The 17,116-nt window shown below is 42.4% G+C and overlaps 1 protein-coding gene across 17 annotated transcripts in view; it reads left to right on the forward strand.

The window, feature by feature from the left end:
* The window catches only part of SOD3 (superoxide dismutase 3), a 91,896-nt gene that overhangs the window by 56,429 nt on the left and 18,351 nt on the right, over nt 1-17,116 (forward strand). For 5 of the 17 annotated variants that reach the window (XM_060416926.1, XM_042251275.2, XM_060416925.1 and 2 more), the window contains 5 exons: nt 5,846-5,918; nt 11,164-11,204; nt 12,761-12,861; nt 15,002-15,021; nt 15,802-15,938. In XM_060416926.1, the coding sequence (XP_060272909.1) occupies nt 11,168-11,204; nt 12,761-12,861; nt 15,002-15,021; nt 15,802-15,938 (295 nt within the window). In that variant the 5' untranslated portion in view covers nt 5,846-5,918; nt 11,164-11,167. Of the gene's footprint in view, nt 1-3,870; nt 3,888-5,845; nt 5,919-11,163; nt 11,331-12,760; nt 12,893-14,950; nt 15,022-15,801; nt 15,939-17,116 lie in introns of those variants that run through there. The other 12 variants (XM_060416923.1, XM_060416928.1, XM_042251272.2 and 9 more) reach the window with 11 other exon arrangements.

Genomic DNA, 17,116 nt, shown 5'->3' on the forward strand with positions numbered 1-17,116 from the left:
GTGGAAAGCCCCAAAGGACGAATGACGGCAGTTCCACCAGCCTAGAGCCAGCATTGATCTGAACATGTTCTGCTGCCGCTTGAAACACAGAGGACTTGTTTTTTTGTCCATTCAGCTAATATTTATGGCTTCCAACTGAATGATCTGATTCATTCATCCCATTTGACTGGTCTCATAACAGGAAGTAAAGTATCCCAAGGGACCAAATAGCCCTCTTATAAGATTGGAATATTTGAAAAAATTAACAATTCCTTCCTTGTCTTCTCCAAACTAAGCCACCTTCACTGGTGGTACCTAATAAACCCAAACTCTGTTTACATGGAAGGAAAGAGATTCCACAATCTATTTAATAACAAGACAAAGTCACAGATGCTTGTTAGAAATAGTCTTTTTTTTTTTTTTTTTCCATCGTGGAGCTAATGTTCTTAGGAATTTTAAGAAGTGGCACCTCACTGGGAATAGATGTGAAAATGAGTGAAAGGCCCTGTGATGTGCAGACAGCTTCCCAGGAGTTCCTTTCTCCTCAGAACACTAATCTTCTTTCGGGTAATCTACCTCAGTACACACTGTGGCATCTGTTGTGGAGAGCAATTCCTAGTGCCGGGAACCACTTGCGAGATATACAGAATTTTGGCAAAACAGAGAGGCACCCGTGTTTTCCTTTGGGGAATTATGTCTCTCTCTCTCTTCCTTTGTGGGTTGGTTGTGCTGACCCTGGCTCCTGGCTATTGGTGGGCTTATCACAGAAGTGCATTCCATTCTTATCCACACTGCAGCTGGTTCATATGTGGGACCCAAACAAGCCCCCTGTTGGGACTCCTGTTGGAATTATTAGGGGTTGCAGGGTTACTGGAATATAAGACACTGGATTGTTCAGTTCTGTGAACCCATGAACTCCTGTTTGCTGAACTTGGCTTGAAGGAGATGTAGCTAATATAGTGACCAGGTACCAGTATCTTGACTCCTAAAAAGGAGGATCAGTTACCCATGGTGAGATAAAGACATTTATTTTGTATTTACAAGTCTTCCCATCCCCATCCTGACAACTCTGTGCATTCCCTAGCTCAGTTTATAAAAATGAGCAATTCTCAAAAAACACAAAAAACCAACAACAAGAAGTAACAGAATGACAGAGTGTGGTGGTTACTATGTGCCAAGCACTTTGCTGATTACCTTTATACACATACCTCATTTCATCCTTACACAATTACTGTCCTGTTTTCACTCGTGAGGACCTTGAGCTTGGAGTGGATAAGGGCTGTGAAGTGGTGCCCAGTTCAGCTAACCCAAGCCAGGTGCAGCACTTACCGCTCCTGAGGTCTCCATCAGAGACTTGGCAGAAGGCTTCAGAACTGATTAGCTCCTCAATAAGACAAGCATTCAGCAATGGATAGAAAAGCCTCCTCTTTCTTATCTAGAACTGTTACTCATTACAGGCTTGATCTCAAACTGTGAGACCGAACTTTAAGGACCAACAACATAAAATCCAAAATTCCATTTAGATGACTTTGTCTGGGAAGAATTTGAACTTGAGGTTATTTTCACACCAGTGAGGTTCAGCCCAACAGCTGCCAACTTGATTATTCTGCTAATGTTTACACATGTCTTTGCTTTTCAAATTTACTGAAGTACAATTTACAAGCAATAAAATGTAGGATCTTTGACAAACTCTCATTTAAGCATCTCATATTCAATATAGAACATCTCCATTACCCCACTTTCATCACCCCAGAAAGATTTCTCATGTCTTTTTGTAGCTAATTCTGAAACACATCCATATCCAGCACCCCTTAACCCCCTTCCTAGGAAGCCCTTGTTCTAATTCCTAGGACAATAGATTAGTGAACCTGTTCTGGAACTTCATTTGAATAGAATCACACAATATGTACTATTTTGTGTCTGGCTTCTTTCACTCAGGGTTACGTTGTGGACATCACTCTACGTTGCTGTATGTACTAGCAGCTTATTCCTTATTTCTGCATAGTGTCCAATTATGGAAATATAACACAGATGATCTATTGACCTGCTGGTGGACATTTGTGATGTTCCCAGTGGAACACTTATGTATAAAGCTCTTGTGCATATTCTTGCATAAGGCTTTGTGTGGATATACATTCTCATTTGTCTTGAGTAAATATCTAGGAATGAAATGATTGGATCACATGTTATTTGCTGTTGTTCAGTCGCTAAGTCATTTCCAACTCTGTGACCCCATAGACTGCAGCATGCCAGCCTTCCCTGTCTTTCCCTATCTCCTGGAGCTTGCTCAAACTCATAGCAGCAGCAGCAGCATGTCCATTGAGTTGGTGATGCTATCTAACCATCTCATCCTCTGCCATCCCATGTTAAGTGTGTGTTTAACCTTGTGTGAGACTTCTGAAAACTTTCCAAAGTGGTTCACCATTTTACACACTCACCAATAATGTAGGAGTTCTAGCTATTCCACATTCTCACCAACATTTACATCATCAGTGTTTTTCTTTTTAGCAAGCATATTGATGTACAGTGATATTCAGTTGTGGTTTTGTTTTTCATTTTCTTGATGACCAATGAAGATGCTTATTGGTCATTTGCACTGAAGCATTGATTAAATTATTTGATCCCAGTTTAAAAATTGGGTTATCTTTCTTATTATTTCATTGTAGACACTGTCTATACATTCTGGATACAAGTCCTGTGACAGACAAGTGTATTAGTAATATATCCTGGTCTGAGGTTTCCCTTTTCAGTTTTGTAAAGGTGACTTTTGAAGAACAAAAACATTTTTAATTGAGATGAAATGCAATTTGTCCATTTTCTTTTATAATTTATGCTTTTTTTGTTCTACTAAGCAAACTCTACCTACTTGAAGGTCATAAAAATTTATCTCCTACACTTGATTGATAGAGTTTTCTAATGGGTCTTGAAGTCAGGTAGTATCAGTCCTCTAACTTTTTTCCTGCAGAATTATTTCAGCTATTCTAGATCCTTTGCTTTTTTACATACATTGTAGAATCATCTCTTCAATTTCTGTAGAAGTCTGCTGGGCTTATGACTAGAACTGCATTGAATCTGAGAAAACTGACATCTTAACAATACTTATTTTATAATCCATGAATATGAAATAACTATATTCAGATCTACTTTAATATCTCTCAGAAACATTTTGTATTTTTGTACATTTTAAGGATTGGAGTATTAAAATCTTTTTCTAAATGTATTACTGAATATTTTATTCTCTTTGATGTTCTTATAAATAGTATTTATTTCATTCTCAGTTGTTTTTTGTCAGTATACAAAAATCCAATTGATTTTTATTTACTGACTTTGTATTATGTGACCTTGCTAAATTCTTTTAATTTTTATTGGAGTATAATTGCTTTCAATGTTGTGTTAGTTTCTGCTGTACAGCAAAGCTAATCAGCTCTACATATATCCCCTTTTGTGGATTTCCTTCCCATTTGGGTCACCAGAGAGCACTGAGTAGAGTTCCCTGCTCCCTGTGTGTTAATACACAGTATTTGTTTTTCTCTTTCGGACTTACTTCACTCTGTATGACAGTCTCTAGGTCCATTCATTCTGGATTTTGTCAAGAGCTTTCATGAATCTATCAAGATAATCATATGGTTTTCCTTCTTTAATTATTTGTTAATATTGTGTATCACATTGGTTGATTTGTCTATACTGAAGAAGCCTTGCATTCCTGGGATAAATCCCACTTGATCATGACATATGACCTTTTTAACCTTGTTAAATTCTTTTACTATTTATAGTAGTTTTCAAAATAGTCCTTGGAATTTTCTCTGTAAACAACCACAATGTTTGTATAATGTTTACTTTCTTCCTCCTCAATAGCCATCCTTTCTTTTCTTGTCTTACTGCACTGGCAAGGACTTCCAGTACAGCAGGTAGGAAGAACAGTTCCAATCTTAGGTGGAAAGCAGTCAAAGTTTCTCTATTACCCATGCTGTTATCTGTAGGCTTTTCATAGCTGTCTTTGATGAAATCAAGGAGGTTCCCCTCTATTTCCCTCTAATCAAGGAGTTCTTATCATGAATGGGGATTGGCTTTTGTCAAGTACTTTTTCTTCTCTTATTGAGATAATCATATGATTTTTCTCCTTTATTCTGTTAATGTGGTAAATTGCATAGGCAAATTTTCAAGTGTTAAACCAATCTTGTATTTCTGAGATAAATTCTACTTGGTCATGATATACTTTCCGTATGACAGATTTTCCAGATTTGTTTTGCTAATATTTTGTTGAGGAATTGTTTTCTGTGTTAACGAATGACATTAGTCTGTCAGGATTTTGGTTTCAGGTTTATGCTAGTGTTGTAAAATAAATTGAGAAGAATTTTCTCCTCTATTTTCTGAAAGAGTTTGTGAAAGTGTGATATTACTTCTTTCTTAAATATTTGATAACTGTTTGGTAGAATTCACCGATGAACCCATGTGGGCCTATGCTCTTCTCTGAGGAAAAGATTTTTGAGCTACAAAAAAATATATTTTTAATGTACAGTGCCATTTAAATTATTTTTCTTGTATCAATTTTGGTAAGTTAAAATTTTCAAGAATTTTTCCAATTTATCTCAATTATTGAATTTATAAACAAATTTATACTCAGAATACTTAATTATCTTTTTGATACCCATAGGATATGATGTGATATGCCCTCTTCTATTTCTTATACTGGTAATTTGGATTACTCTCTCTTTTTTAATTCATTTTACTAGAACTTTATCAATTTTATTAATCTTTCCAAAGTACCTTCTTTTGGCTTTTTAAACTTTCTCTAAAGTTATCTGTTCTCAATTTCATTGATTTATGTTTTTTATTATTTCTTTCCTTCTGCTTACATTGTTGTGATTTTCCTAGCTTCTTAACACTTAAACCTCCCTATTTTTCCTACATAGGCATTTAAAGTTATATATTTTCCTCTAATAACTGCTTTGGCTACATTCCACAAATTTTGATCTGTTGTTTTCATTATGATTCACTTAGAAATATGTTCTAATTTCCCTTATGGTTTCTTCTTTGACTCACGGATTATTTAGTGTGCCTTATTTAATTTTCATATATTTGGGAATTTTCTAGATATCTCATTGTTGTTGATATCTACTTTTCTTTCATGTAATCAGATAACATATTAACATAATCCATAAAGTTTTAACTTTTAAAAATATAATGAAACCAGGATAGACTAGGATATAGTCTACCTTGGTGAATATTTCATGTAAACTTGAAAAGAACATTTATTCTGCAATTGTTGGGAAATAATTTTAGTCATGTTGGTTGATAGTGTTGTTCAGATAACCTATATGCGAAGTGTTTTTTGTCTATTTCTTCTATCAACTAAAAAGAGAATATGTTAAAAAATGTCCAATTATGATTATGCACTTATTTATCTCTTTAGCCAAGTTTTTGTCAATGTATTCTAATGGTTTGTTATTGGGCTAAACATTTAAGGATTATTTTCTCCCTGATAAATGTGCTTTCATCACCATGAAATGCCCAATTGCAATCATCTATACCAATCATATTTATCTCAACATCTACTTTGTCTGATATTAATATAATCTTGCTTGTCTTAGGCTGTTTGCATGGTAAATCTTCTTTTATCCTTTTACTGTCAGTTTATCTGTATATTTGATATGTAGCCTTTCCAGGCAGCAAATAACACTATTGAGCCATCATTTGAAAAATGAGAACTATCGGGTAGAAATGTGAATCTCTGGTCTCTCTTGAAAATAGAAGGCATGGCAATAATAGGCAGCATTCCCATTTGGCAACATCTGGTTGTGCAGCTGTTGCCCCATATCTATTCAGAATTTCTCTCCAATCTCCACTCTTCTCTATTGTTTTCCAGGCACTGGGGACTGAGTTGCCATTTTTCAATGGGCTGTTGCTGTTTTTCTCACAGAAAAGAAATTTTTCTTCAGGTAAATATCTCCTCTAGAATATGAAGATACAATATATATAGAAAGGCTATGTGTTTGATGACAAAAAGGAGACAACACATAGCTGGCCCACTTTAGTCATGATGTGACCTGTCTGGCCCCCATAGGTGTCTGAGTTTTCAGTGTCTGTTGTAATAAACACTCAAGTTCTGTTTGAGTTGATAGAACTTTGAAAGTCAGAATGCAAAACAGAGAGAATGGTTTCATCCTAGGCATAGGCATTTACTTTTACAAATGCCTGTTCACTCCTTGTAATGTATTTTAAAAGCAATTTCAAGTCTAAGTTAGTGTGTATGTAACAAACATATGTTCCCAAATGAGAAGATAACTTTATTCTAATCAATAATGCCCAACCAGGAAAATGCTCTGATGATCAAAACACATTTCCATAAGTCAAATAAAGTAGTTGAACCAATGGTTAGATCCCAAATCTTCTGCCTTGGATTTTAAGGGAAATTAACCCGGTGGCTCAGTGGCAAAAAATCTAAAGACTCTACCTGGAATGCGGGAGACACAGGAGATGTGGGTCAGATCCCTGGGTCAGGAAGATCCCCTGAGAAGGAAATGGCATCCCACTCTAGCATTCTTGCCTAGAGAATCCCATGGATGGGGAGCCTGATGGGCTACAATCCATCGGGTCGCAAAGAGTTGGACATTATTTAGCATGCAGCAGCTGATAAGAGATACCCCCTAGTTTCTGAAGTAAAAATTTTGTGGAGAAAGACCAATGTGACAAGCTTCTTATGCTAAGATGGACAAAAGCTGGAGAAAGTTCCATGTCCTGGTCCCCATCTGGGTCTGCCAGTAGCTCCTATTATGTCCCTGCTAAAACCTACTCCCATTCTCTCCAGGAATGGCAAGATGGATCCTGAACAGCTGTGTCTGAGCTCAGAAGAACTGCGAGGAGGTTGATTGCTTTGTAAAATTGCTCCAAAATTCTGTGAAATGAAATTAAAAATATACTACTAGGGCCATAGCGCAGGACTATCTAAGCTTTCAGATACTGCTGCCCTTCTGGACTCACCTCTGGGTGATATTGCTAGGTCATGGTGGTTTGGAGGCTGTGATGAAAGTCACTACTCAATCCATTGAGACCATCACTAAAGAAGGGCCAGAACCCTACTGGATTTATTTTCTAAGTGAGACACATGGCTGCTTATCTATTTCCTCCTTGGGCTTCAAATCTGAGGCTTTCTGAATTCCGTCAGCATTTAGACTGCCTAAATCCTTTTCTAAAATAGAGGCTGAGTCAGAGGACCTCTTCTGTACAGTTTCTTCCCGCTTTGATTTTCTATAACCCTAGGAGCAGAGAATGTTATGTCACTTCCGTCTCTAGAGGCCAGTCTCTACATGTTGCAGGGTTTGTGCATTTTGCACAAGCTCCCTGGGGGTTTTGCCCATCTTTTTCTTGTTGTAGTTAGTTTGGTCATTCTGAAGGTGTGGACAAAAGGAATTGGGCCAGGGTGGCCATCTGAATGGGGAGAGGTTTTCTTCTTCCTGGTGAGGTTGCAGGGTTTATGTGTATTGCAGGGGGCAGTCAGAAGGGGAAAGGGAAAGAGAGAGTCTAGGAAGCATCAGAACCAGTGAGATAGACAGGCACCAGTCTGAAGGCTCAGTGATCTGGGCTCAAGTCCTTCCTCTGCACCTATTAGGTGTGACGCTGAACAAGGCAATTAACCACTGTGGGTCTCAGTTTTGTTATTTGTAAATTATGAAAATAACACTGGGGAGAATCTGTGGTCCTTCCTATATAGGTCTGTTCAAATAGATTATGAGCTGCCTGAACTAAGGTTATGATTTATACATTTTCACAGTCATGATGTCCAGAGCAGAGTCTGGTACATAATTTTATCAGTCAGGCATGAATTTGGCTGTAAGTATTAATAACAGAAACCCACTGACAGTGAAAAACATGGAGGTAATTTCCTCCTATTATCAGAAAACTACAACTGTGCTGGTGTTAGTTAAGGTGCTCAGTGAGACACTTTTCCCTCTTTAGCTTTTTAATTTAATTTAGTTTTTAATGAAGCTTTTGAGGACCTAGGTTCTTCCCATTTTTTTTCTCCTTCATCCGGTGCATGTTGGCTTTTGTTCTCATTCTCACGAACTTATAGCCCCAAAGGAGCTGCCACATTACTAGGCATCAAACCCATGTTTAAGACAATAGGACAGATAAAGAGGCAGCACCAATCATTTCTGTCTTTTTAATAATGAAAGTGAGAACTTTGCCCAAAGCCACATCAGATTATGTCCAGTTGGCTATAACTGGGTCTCATGACCACCACCAGCTGCAAGGGATTCTAGGAAAGTAAGTGCCTGGCTTTTCAGCTTCTATAGTGGGAGGCAGCAAGCAGAGGGGTCAATATGGCCCTTGGGTTAACAAATATTTTAAAATAAATACAACTAGAAAATAAGCTGAAAAATACTCTTTTCTCAAGTGGAGTGTACTGTGCAATTATTTGAGGAAATGAATGCTTCGTTGGATATACTTTTAAATATTCATACTGCTATTTTGTTTTTATGTGGCAAAACAGGAATGACCTAAGTGTTCTCTCACAAGTATGGGCAGGAAGTGGAACTAGAGGCAAGGTCAGACCCCGTGAAGGACTTAGCTTGGAGGGATTTGACTTTGATGTTTTCCTGAGAGAATACTTTGCACATACTCACCTTCTGATCAGAAAGACATTGCTTTTCATGTGCTACAGTTGGTCTTCTCCTCACATGGCCAGCCAAGTGTAACTTGCTGAGAAGTTCCTGGTTCTCACTGGTTTCCATTCCCTTCTGATTCATGTACATTTCAACGGAAGGGTTACACATTCACAGTGAAAAGGAAATTTCCCGGAACATAGCACAGATACGGAATGCAGTGTCTCTTCACTGAAGAGCAGGGCTGTTACAAAGAAAAGGTGCATGTGAGTCACTTAACTCGTGCCTGGCACAGAAGAGGCACTAAACACATGTGAGATAGTATTGTTTTATGACTGTTAATAAGAGTGATGTTTTTAATCTCCCTGCCCACTTTGCCAACAAGCATCTCCTTTTCCCCATATTATCCTGTTGGGTTTGGACAAAATGACAGGATGCAAGGTTGAACTACACAGGCCCCTGATTCCACTCTTACTTCCCAGGGGCTTCTGGGAGAACCCAGGCAGGCAAGACACACTTTAAGCTGTCTCAGGTGTATCTGAAGTACTCTGGTTGGGTAAACTGTTACCACACAGACTCTGGCCTTTTAGGGAGGCAACCTGAAATCCCAACTGTTGTGTTCAGAAACTTTCTCCTCACAGTAACCACTTTATTTCCTGGTAGAATTTCATTCTATCAATTTTCTGAACACAATGAGAAGGAAGTTATGTACAACTGATATTCCTGCATAAAAGAAGCACAAGTTCTCCAGCAGAGATCTCTTCTATTCAGACAGGAGTACATTTGAATGCATCTCCTAATAATGGCTGATTGACAATGCTTGCTTGATTTTCCATTGTATTATACATTAGCACAAGGAGAAAGGACAGAGGTCAAGGGTTAGGTGTCTTGTTTGCAAGGCAGTAACTAACTACAGAGATAACTGTGAAGTACAGAGTCATTTGTTGTTTAGAACTTTTCTTTCATTCCCCCTTCAGACTTTTGGAGGTAATAAAACATAATGATAAAGGGACCAAGATCAGCAATCAGAGACTCTTGGGTTTAAATTTTGCCTTTGCCATGTTGTAACACTGAAACTTTCGGCCTGTTCTTTTCTTTAAAAAAACTGAAGTATAATTGACCTATTATTCAGAAAGAATATTCTTTCTGAACCTCATTTCCTTATCTACAAAGTAGGCAAATTAACACCTATCTCACAAAATTATTGCAGGCATTAAATAAAACAGTATATGAGAAAGTGTTTTGTAAAGTGTTCGTCTCAAGTGCAAAAAAATGCAGCCCAAACAACTTAAGCAAAAAGAGAAGGTATTTTGTAATAGACTGGTAAAACATGCTAGTCTATTAAAAAACAATTAATTAAAAAAAAATTTTTTAATGAAATAATGCTTTCTCATAAATAATTTTAGGAAAAAAACTCCAAATGGTGATTAGGGTGCTTCTTCCTCTCCTTCCTCATTCTCAGTTCTGCACCCCCAAAACAAATGCTGTTAAGAGTTTCTGGTTTTAATACATGTTGTAGGAATAGAAAAATAGAGTGTATTGTTTATTAGGCTGCCGCTGCTGCTGCTGCTAAGTCCCTTCAGTCGTGTCCGACTCTGTGCGACCCCATAGACAGGGGCCCACTGTCTCTGGGATTCTCCAGATAAGAACACTGGAGTGGGTTGCCATTTCCTTCTCCAATGGATGAAAGTGAAAGCGAAAGTGAAGTCGCTCAGTCGTGCCTGACTCTTAGCGACCCCATGGACTGCCGCCTACCAGGCTCCTCCGTCCATGGGATTTTCCAGGCAAGAGTACTGGAGTGGGGTGCCATTGCCTTCTCCGGTTTATTAGGCTATGTTTAAATATATGTATTATAAAATGTGTATATTACTAAAAAGGTACAAAAACTACCAATAAATCATTTGTCCATTAAAAAACAAACAAAAAAAACAATGTATTTGACTCACATAATGAAAACAGTTTCAGGTACAGCTGGATCCATGGGCTTAAACAGTGCAACTGGGTCCAAATATCACTCTACTTTTATTCTACTTCCCTCCACTGGCCCCATCCTCACATGGGTTTTCCCTGAGTGGAGCAAGGGGGTACAATAACTCTACCATTTCTCCTCCAGTTTCAAGTCCATTGGGAAAGAGAAGATACATCCTTCACAACAGGCCCAGCAAAAATGTCACTGCATCTTACTGGCTCTGAATGTATTATTCTGGAACTAATGCAATATTATGACTGGTCAGGAACCTACCTCTGGAGCAAAGGGTGAATCAATACTACCTGCATGGACTGAAAATGCAGTGGTTTCCAAGAAGGAAATTGGGGTGCTATTGCCAAAGGAGTAGTGCATGGATGTTGGCGAGGTCGGGTAGGAGAAAAAGCAAATTTCTCCTAGAATGGCATAAAAAGAAAAGTGAAAATGGACTCTAATACCAATCCTAGAATATCATAGCAGAGGAAATCTTTCTCGGCCCTTAAATAAAACTAAGTGAAGAAAGTGCTCCTTCATACAGCAGTTATGAACTGATATAATTCTTACTTCAATAACTGAATGAAAATACAGGTTTCTTTTTCTTTTTTTTTTTTTCAGTTGGATGGACGATTCACAACGGGAAACCGGAATGTTTCAGGGTGAGATAGACTGGAGGGCAGCATCTGGAACTCAGAAAAGTCATTAGTCAAAGGCACCTACGCCCATCAACAGAATGCAGAGTGGGAGGAACTGAGCCCATGATGCCCAAGTTCTCAGTGAGCCAGGTGGGCTGATGCCAGGATAGAGGCTGGAGGCTCTGAGTGCCCAGAAATCTCCATCTTACCTTGTGCAATGGCTGCTCCAGGACAAGATCTTTAGTTTGAGTTCTGCCTGCCAGGCAGAGGTTTCCAAACCTGGTTGTACCCTAGAATTCTTATTTCAGTTGCTATGTCACGTCCGACTCCTCTTTTGCAACCCCATGGACTATAGAGGGCCAGGTTCCTCTGTCCACGGAATTTCCTAGGCAAGAATACTGGAGTGGGCAGCCATTTCCTCCTCCAGGGGATCTTCCTGACCCAGGGATCAGATCTATGTCTAATGCTTGGTAGGTGAATTCTTTACCACTGAGCCACCTGAGAAGCCCATACTCTAGAATAGCGAGTTTTTAAAATGATGATTCCAGGAAGCCCTGCTGGCAAAGGATTAACTTAGCCTGGGATGGGGCCCAGAAGTCTAGATTGTGAACAAGCTTTCCTGAGGTCAGGACAAGGGTCTGGGTCTCTGGGGGCCCTGGCTTTGCTTCCCCAGTTGCAGTCCCCACTCTGTACTGGATGGATCTGTTGACACTGCTGTTCCCTCCCTGGAGTATGAACCCCAAAAAGCAGGGACTCGTGCAGCTTTGGGTACCAGTACCAACAGAGCAAGCACCCACTAAGCGTTTATTGAAAGCAGGCTGGAGGGCAGACAGGCAGGCAGGCAAGCTGCCTTTTCCAACGTGGGCTTTTCTGGGGGGGGCGGTGGGGGGGGACTTCTATTTCTGGAAAGAACTGCTGTGATTAAGGAAAGATCATGGCAAAAGAAGGAGAAAAAGGGCACTGGGGAAGGGAAAGTGGTTCCTCCACACTACTCATTCTTTTAAAGGACTCCTCCATAGCTTTAATAAGGAAGCGAGAACAGGATGAGTGGGACTACGGGCAGGGCACTGGGTTAGCCTCACCTCCCCATGTTACAGATGATGAAACGGAGGCACAGGCACATCCTTAGGAAAGTGACACCGCTGGGACTCTGCAGCCTGAGTGGGTAACTGCTACCCCACCTGCGTCTCACCTCTCACAGGTGTGGAAGCACAGTCCTGGAGAAAACATTATGCATTTTTGCAAGGTGTCCATTTCCATCTTAGACATTCAGCAAAAGTAAATCAAGAGCTGAGGAAATCAGGGGAGAGCAAAGGGCGTCTCAAGAAAGAGACCATTGTACACCTCTCCAAACAAGCTATTTTCTGTCTACTTTTTATTCCCCTGCTCGGCCCTGAAGGTCACTTGCTACGTCTGCACAACTCAGTGAAGTCACAAAAAGGAATACTTGGCCCTGGAACGCGGGGCTGGGGAGGGACTGCGGGGAGGGGACAGAGCTGGGGGAGGTGAGGCAATTCCACAACAAGGACTGCCTGGCCGGCTTCCCTGCCTAAACCAGCCCAATGACCTTCTTTCCTCAGTGACCACTCCCCCTGGAGGCTGCCCTGCTCAGACACAAACAGCCCGGGAGTTGCCCGCATTCCTGTGCCCAGCTGGTGAGGTGCTGCTCCTCGGGTCCCAGGTGAGAGAGCGCTCTTTGAAGAGCTGGAGAGGTGGGTGTGAAGTCGAGGTTCATTTCACTCTTCTCAGAGTGTGCTTACCGAGTCTGAAACTGGGACAGGGCATCCAGCCTCTTCTAGGAAAAGGATTTGAACATTTTCATGGGAAAAAACGCACTTCTTGACAGAGCCCAGCTGCTCTGAAGGGGAGGAGGAGGGCGGTGGTGAGAGGGCTCAGGAAGGCAATGGGCCGGGGCAGGAAGTGACTGTTTAGGGATCCGTTAATGCCCATTCATTGGAGAAGGCAATGGCACACCACTCCAGTACTCTTTCCTGGAGAACCCCATGGGCGGAGGAGCTTGGTAGGTTGCAGTCCATGGGGTCACGAAGAGTCAGACACGACTGAGCAACTTCACTTTCACTTTTCACTTTCATGCATTGGAGAAGGAAATGGCAATCCACTCCAGTATTCTTGCCTGGAGAATCCCAGGGATGGCGGAGCCTGGTGGGCTGCCATCTATGGGGTCGCACAGAGTTGGACACGACTGAAGCGACTTAGCAGCAGTAGCAGCAGCAGTAATGCCCATTCAAGAGGACCTCAGCATCGTCTGGGTTAGAGAAGAGAGAGATGTGGCGTGAGGAAGGCAGATGTTTCTGGATGTTGCCTGGTGTGGGTGGCAAGGAAAAGCCATCTGCTTAGGAGAGGCACAAAGGGAGGACCCCCACAGGCTCAGACTCACAGGTGGGACCCCATCTCATAGGGCACCCAGGCATTAGAAGACCCTGGAGTCTTTGAGGGGTGGAGGGTAAACAGTTTTCCCAAACCTAAACCCAGGAAGGAGGTACCAGCTTGGTAGCTTGCTTTGTTCCCTGATAACTTTGTTCTCCCCTCCGGACCAAGCAAGCCCTTCTGAAACTGCTTGGTCATCTACAGCTCAAACTGAGAGACTGAGAAGGGTGAGCCTTCTGCGAGCTGACCTGGAGGGCTGGAAGTGAAAAGCTTAAGACCCAAGGAGTTTTACTTGGGGTTTAAGAAGAATTCTCTTTTATTTAAGAGGGCTTCCCTGGTGGCTCAGAAAGTAAAGAATCCACCTGCAATGCAGGAGACTCAGGTTCGATCCCAGGGTAGGGAAGATCCCCTGGAGAAGGGAAAGGCAACCCACTCCAGTATTCTTCCCAGGAGAATTCCATGGACAGAGGAGTCTGGTGGCCTACAGCCCACGGACTTGCAAACAGTCGGACACGACTAAGCGACACACACACACACACACACACACACACACACACACACACACACACACACTCTCTCTCTCTCACATTCTCTCTCTCTCTTTTTAAGACAAAAACATCTCCTTCAAGTGTTAAATATGACCCAAGCATTTTTGGAAAAGAAAGCTTTGTGGACATGTCCAAAACAACCTGTTTTTGCTCTATGCTTTCAGTGAAAAACCTTCCAGTTGGCAGAGCCCGCCTGAGGGGTAGGACCAGCTCAAAAGGACAGGGGTGGTCGGTAGTGATGGAGAGCTTGAGGCCAAGATGTGGCCTCAGGGAGAGCCCTCTATTCCCGCCCTTGCTCCCTAGGGCTTTACCATAGGAACCTGGCCAAGTCAGAACTGCTTCCCTTGATGTCACTTTCTGGACCTCTCCTACCTGTCCCTCCTTCTCGGAGCCTTTCCTGGCCACCTCCTCCCACAGCTTCAATAGCATCTTTCAGTGAACAGTCCTGAAATCCTTATCAGCAGTTTTTCTCTGATAGCTAACAGCTGCCACTTACTGGGAATGTTCTATGTACCAGGCTCTGGGTTAATTGCATCTGATGAGAGCTATACAGTGTGGTGCCTAAACCTTGGGCTTGGGGCAGACTACACCCCTTCACATCCTGCCTCAGCTATTATTGAATGTGTAACTCTGGGAGATAGTGGAGGACAGAGGAGCCTGGTGTGCTACAGTTTATGGGGTCACAAAGAGTTGGACATGACTTAGCTATCTGTACAACATTCACCTTTTTGTGCCTCAGTTTCTCTGTGCTCTAGAATGGGGGTAACAATGCAACCACCCCAGAGGGTTCTTGAGAGGCTACATGAATTAACATTTGCAAAGTGTTTTCCACAGTGCCTGTCGTGCGTTCAGTAAATGTTAGTGATTCTAATTGTGTGTTTCAAGCATCACAGCAAGTCTCTAAGGTAAGTATGATTATCTCTATTTGCATATAAGAAAACAAGGCTCAGAGAGGAGGGTGAGCCCAACTAGACTCTGCAGTCCAGCACTGTCTGGTACTCTGTAACAAAAATAACAAGTATGCTAACTCTAAGGGAGTAAGTGAAGCGGCAGAGTCAGGCTTCAGATCCAGTGAGTTCTGGAATCTGTGATTTTAATCACCACACTAGATTGTCTTTCTGTAATGATTATGGAAGGAATAAACACTCAATCCCAGATTTTAACTTTAAAATGGCATCTGCTTTGGGGTTGGAGAAGGCCTTTGACAATGCAGTTGACCCTCAAACCAGCTCTTTAGAGGCAGCATTGATCCCTGTGGGCAGGCTTTAAAATGTGAAAATGACCTGTCATCTCGTATCTCATTTAAACTTCCTAGTGATCCTTGGTGGTCTTACCAGCCTTATTTTATAGCTAAGGCAGAGTCAGAAATTCCCCCCACAGTACTGCAGTTAGCATTTGTGTCTTGCTTTAAAATTCCTGGTTGGGTACCAGAGCTACAAATAAAATAATACAAAATGAAGTAACCCATGCCCACTGACTCAGAATCTCTTAGGGTGTGGCCTGGGCATCTGAATTTTAAGATTCAGAATCTGATGTGTAGCCAGCAAACACTGAGAACCCTTCCCACTGACACTGCCTCTTCCGAGGGCCAGAACTCCCATTCACAACCGTCTGCCCAACATCCCACCTGGGATCTTACCCTTAGCAAGCTTGGGCGAAACTTGCCCTCTCTCCCTTCTTCTCAGGGCCTGGTACCACCATCCATCACCCAGTCTCCCCTGCTGGGAACTCAGTCATCCCCAGCTCCTCTTCTCCACTGCCAGTGGTACCCAAACCGTGAATCCGTTTGAAGCACTCCTGAAACCGTGTTGCCTCCACTTTGGTAGTAGCCTTCATCATTTTTGGTTTGGATTGCTGCTACTACCCCCTAATTCATCACCCTCTGCCTGTCTCCATTTCTCCCTGGGGTCTTCCCATCCCTGCTCCTCTGTCCTCTCCATTCCCGAAGTCTAGCCCACATCTTTTCTCCTGCCAGACTGAAAACCTATCTCAACACTCACTTTTCTGCTTAAAAACTTCTACCAGCACTAGCCTCCTGGCTAATAACCATGCACTTTAGCAGAGCAAACCCAGCCCCTCCCTCCTTGGCCCAAAGCTCCCTCTTCAGCCTTGACTCCTCCTCCCTGGTGGCACAGGCTGCGTCCCAGCCACATTAAATTTCCCCCATGCCCCATAAAAACTGTGTCCCTTCACAGCCTGTGAACACTCATGTTGTGCCTCCTGCCTGAAATGGGCTTCTGACCTGGCTTGGCTGAAAAGCTTCTACTTGTCCTGTGGGACCTTCAGAAGTCACCTCCTCTGGGAAGCCCTCCTAAAGTCCCTCATGGAGACGTGCACTGCTTATTCTGTCCTTCCCCTGCACAAAGCTCCATCTTCAGTCAGAGCATTGGAATGATCTGATGACACGTCTGTCTCTCAGTGAACTCCTCATTCCACATTCACATATTAAATGTCTCCTACTGCCAGATGCAGGCCCAGATGCTGGGGATACAGATGAATACAACTGCGTTTCTGGCTTCAAGTCTACAGGATATGGCAGAGAGGAGGGGATGGGGCACTTCAGGGAGCACCCAGCAAGTGCAAGAAGCAGCGGCAGCAAGCCTTATGCTGCCTGTCTAAGAGGAAGCAGAAAAAGAGTGGCAGGAGATGAGGAGGCAGAGATGCTGAGAGGGAGGAGATCTGGAAGGGCCAGGAGAGCCTCCCTCAGGTAGCCTGAGACAACCCCCTGTTGTGCTTAGCGGCTCTTCCGTGTCTGACTCTTTGTGACTCCATGGACGGTAGTCCACCAGACTCCTCTGTCCATGGGGATTCTCCAGGCAAGAGTACTGAGTGGGATGCCATGCCCTCCTTCAGGGGATCTTCCCAACCCATGGATGGAACCCAGGTCTCCCACATTGCAGGCGAATTCTTTACAGTCTGAGCCACCAGGGAAGCCCACCCCTAGGCCAATGTCCTGGACTCACATTGCTATGGAGATGGTAGTTGGGAGGATCACTGTAA

Source organism: Ovis aries, chromosome 6 (genome assembly GCF_016772045.2).
Source record: "Ovis aries strain OAR_USU_Benz2616 breed Rambouillet chromosome 6, ARS-UI_Ramb_v3.0, whole genome shotgun sequence".
In the NCBI taxonomy this organism is placed as follows: Eukaryota; Metazoa; Chordata; class Mammalia; order Artiodactyla; family Bovidae; genus Ovis; species Ovis aries.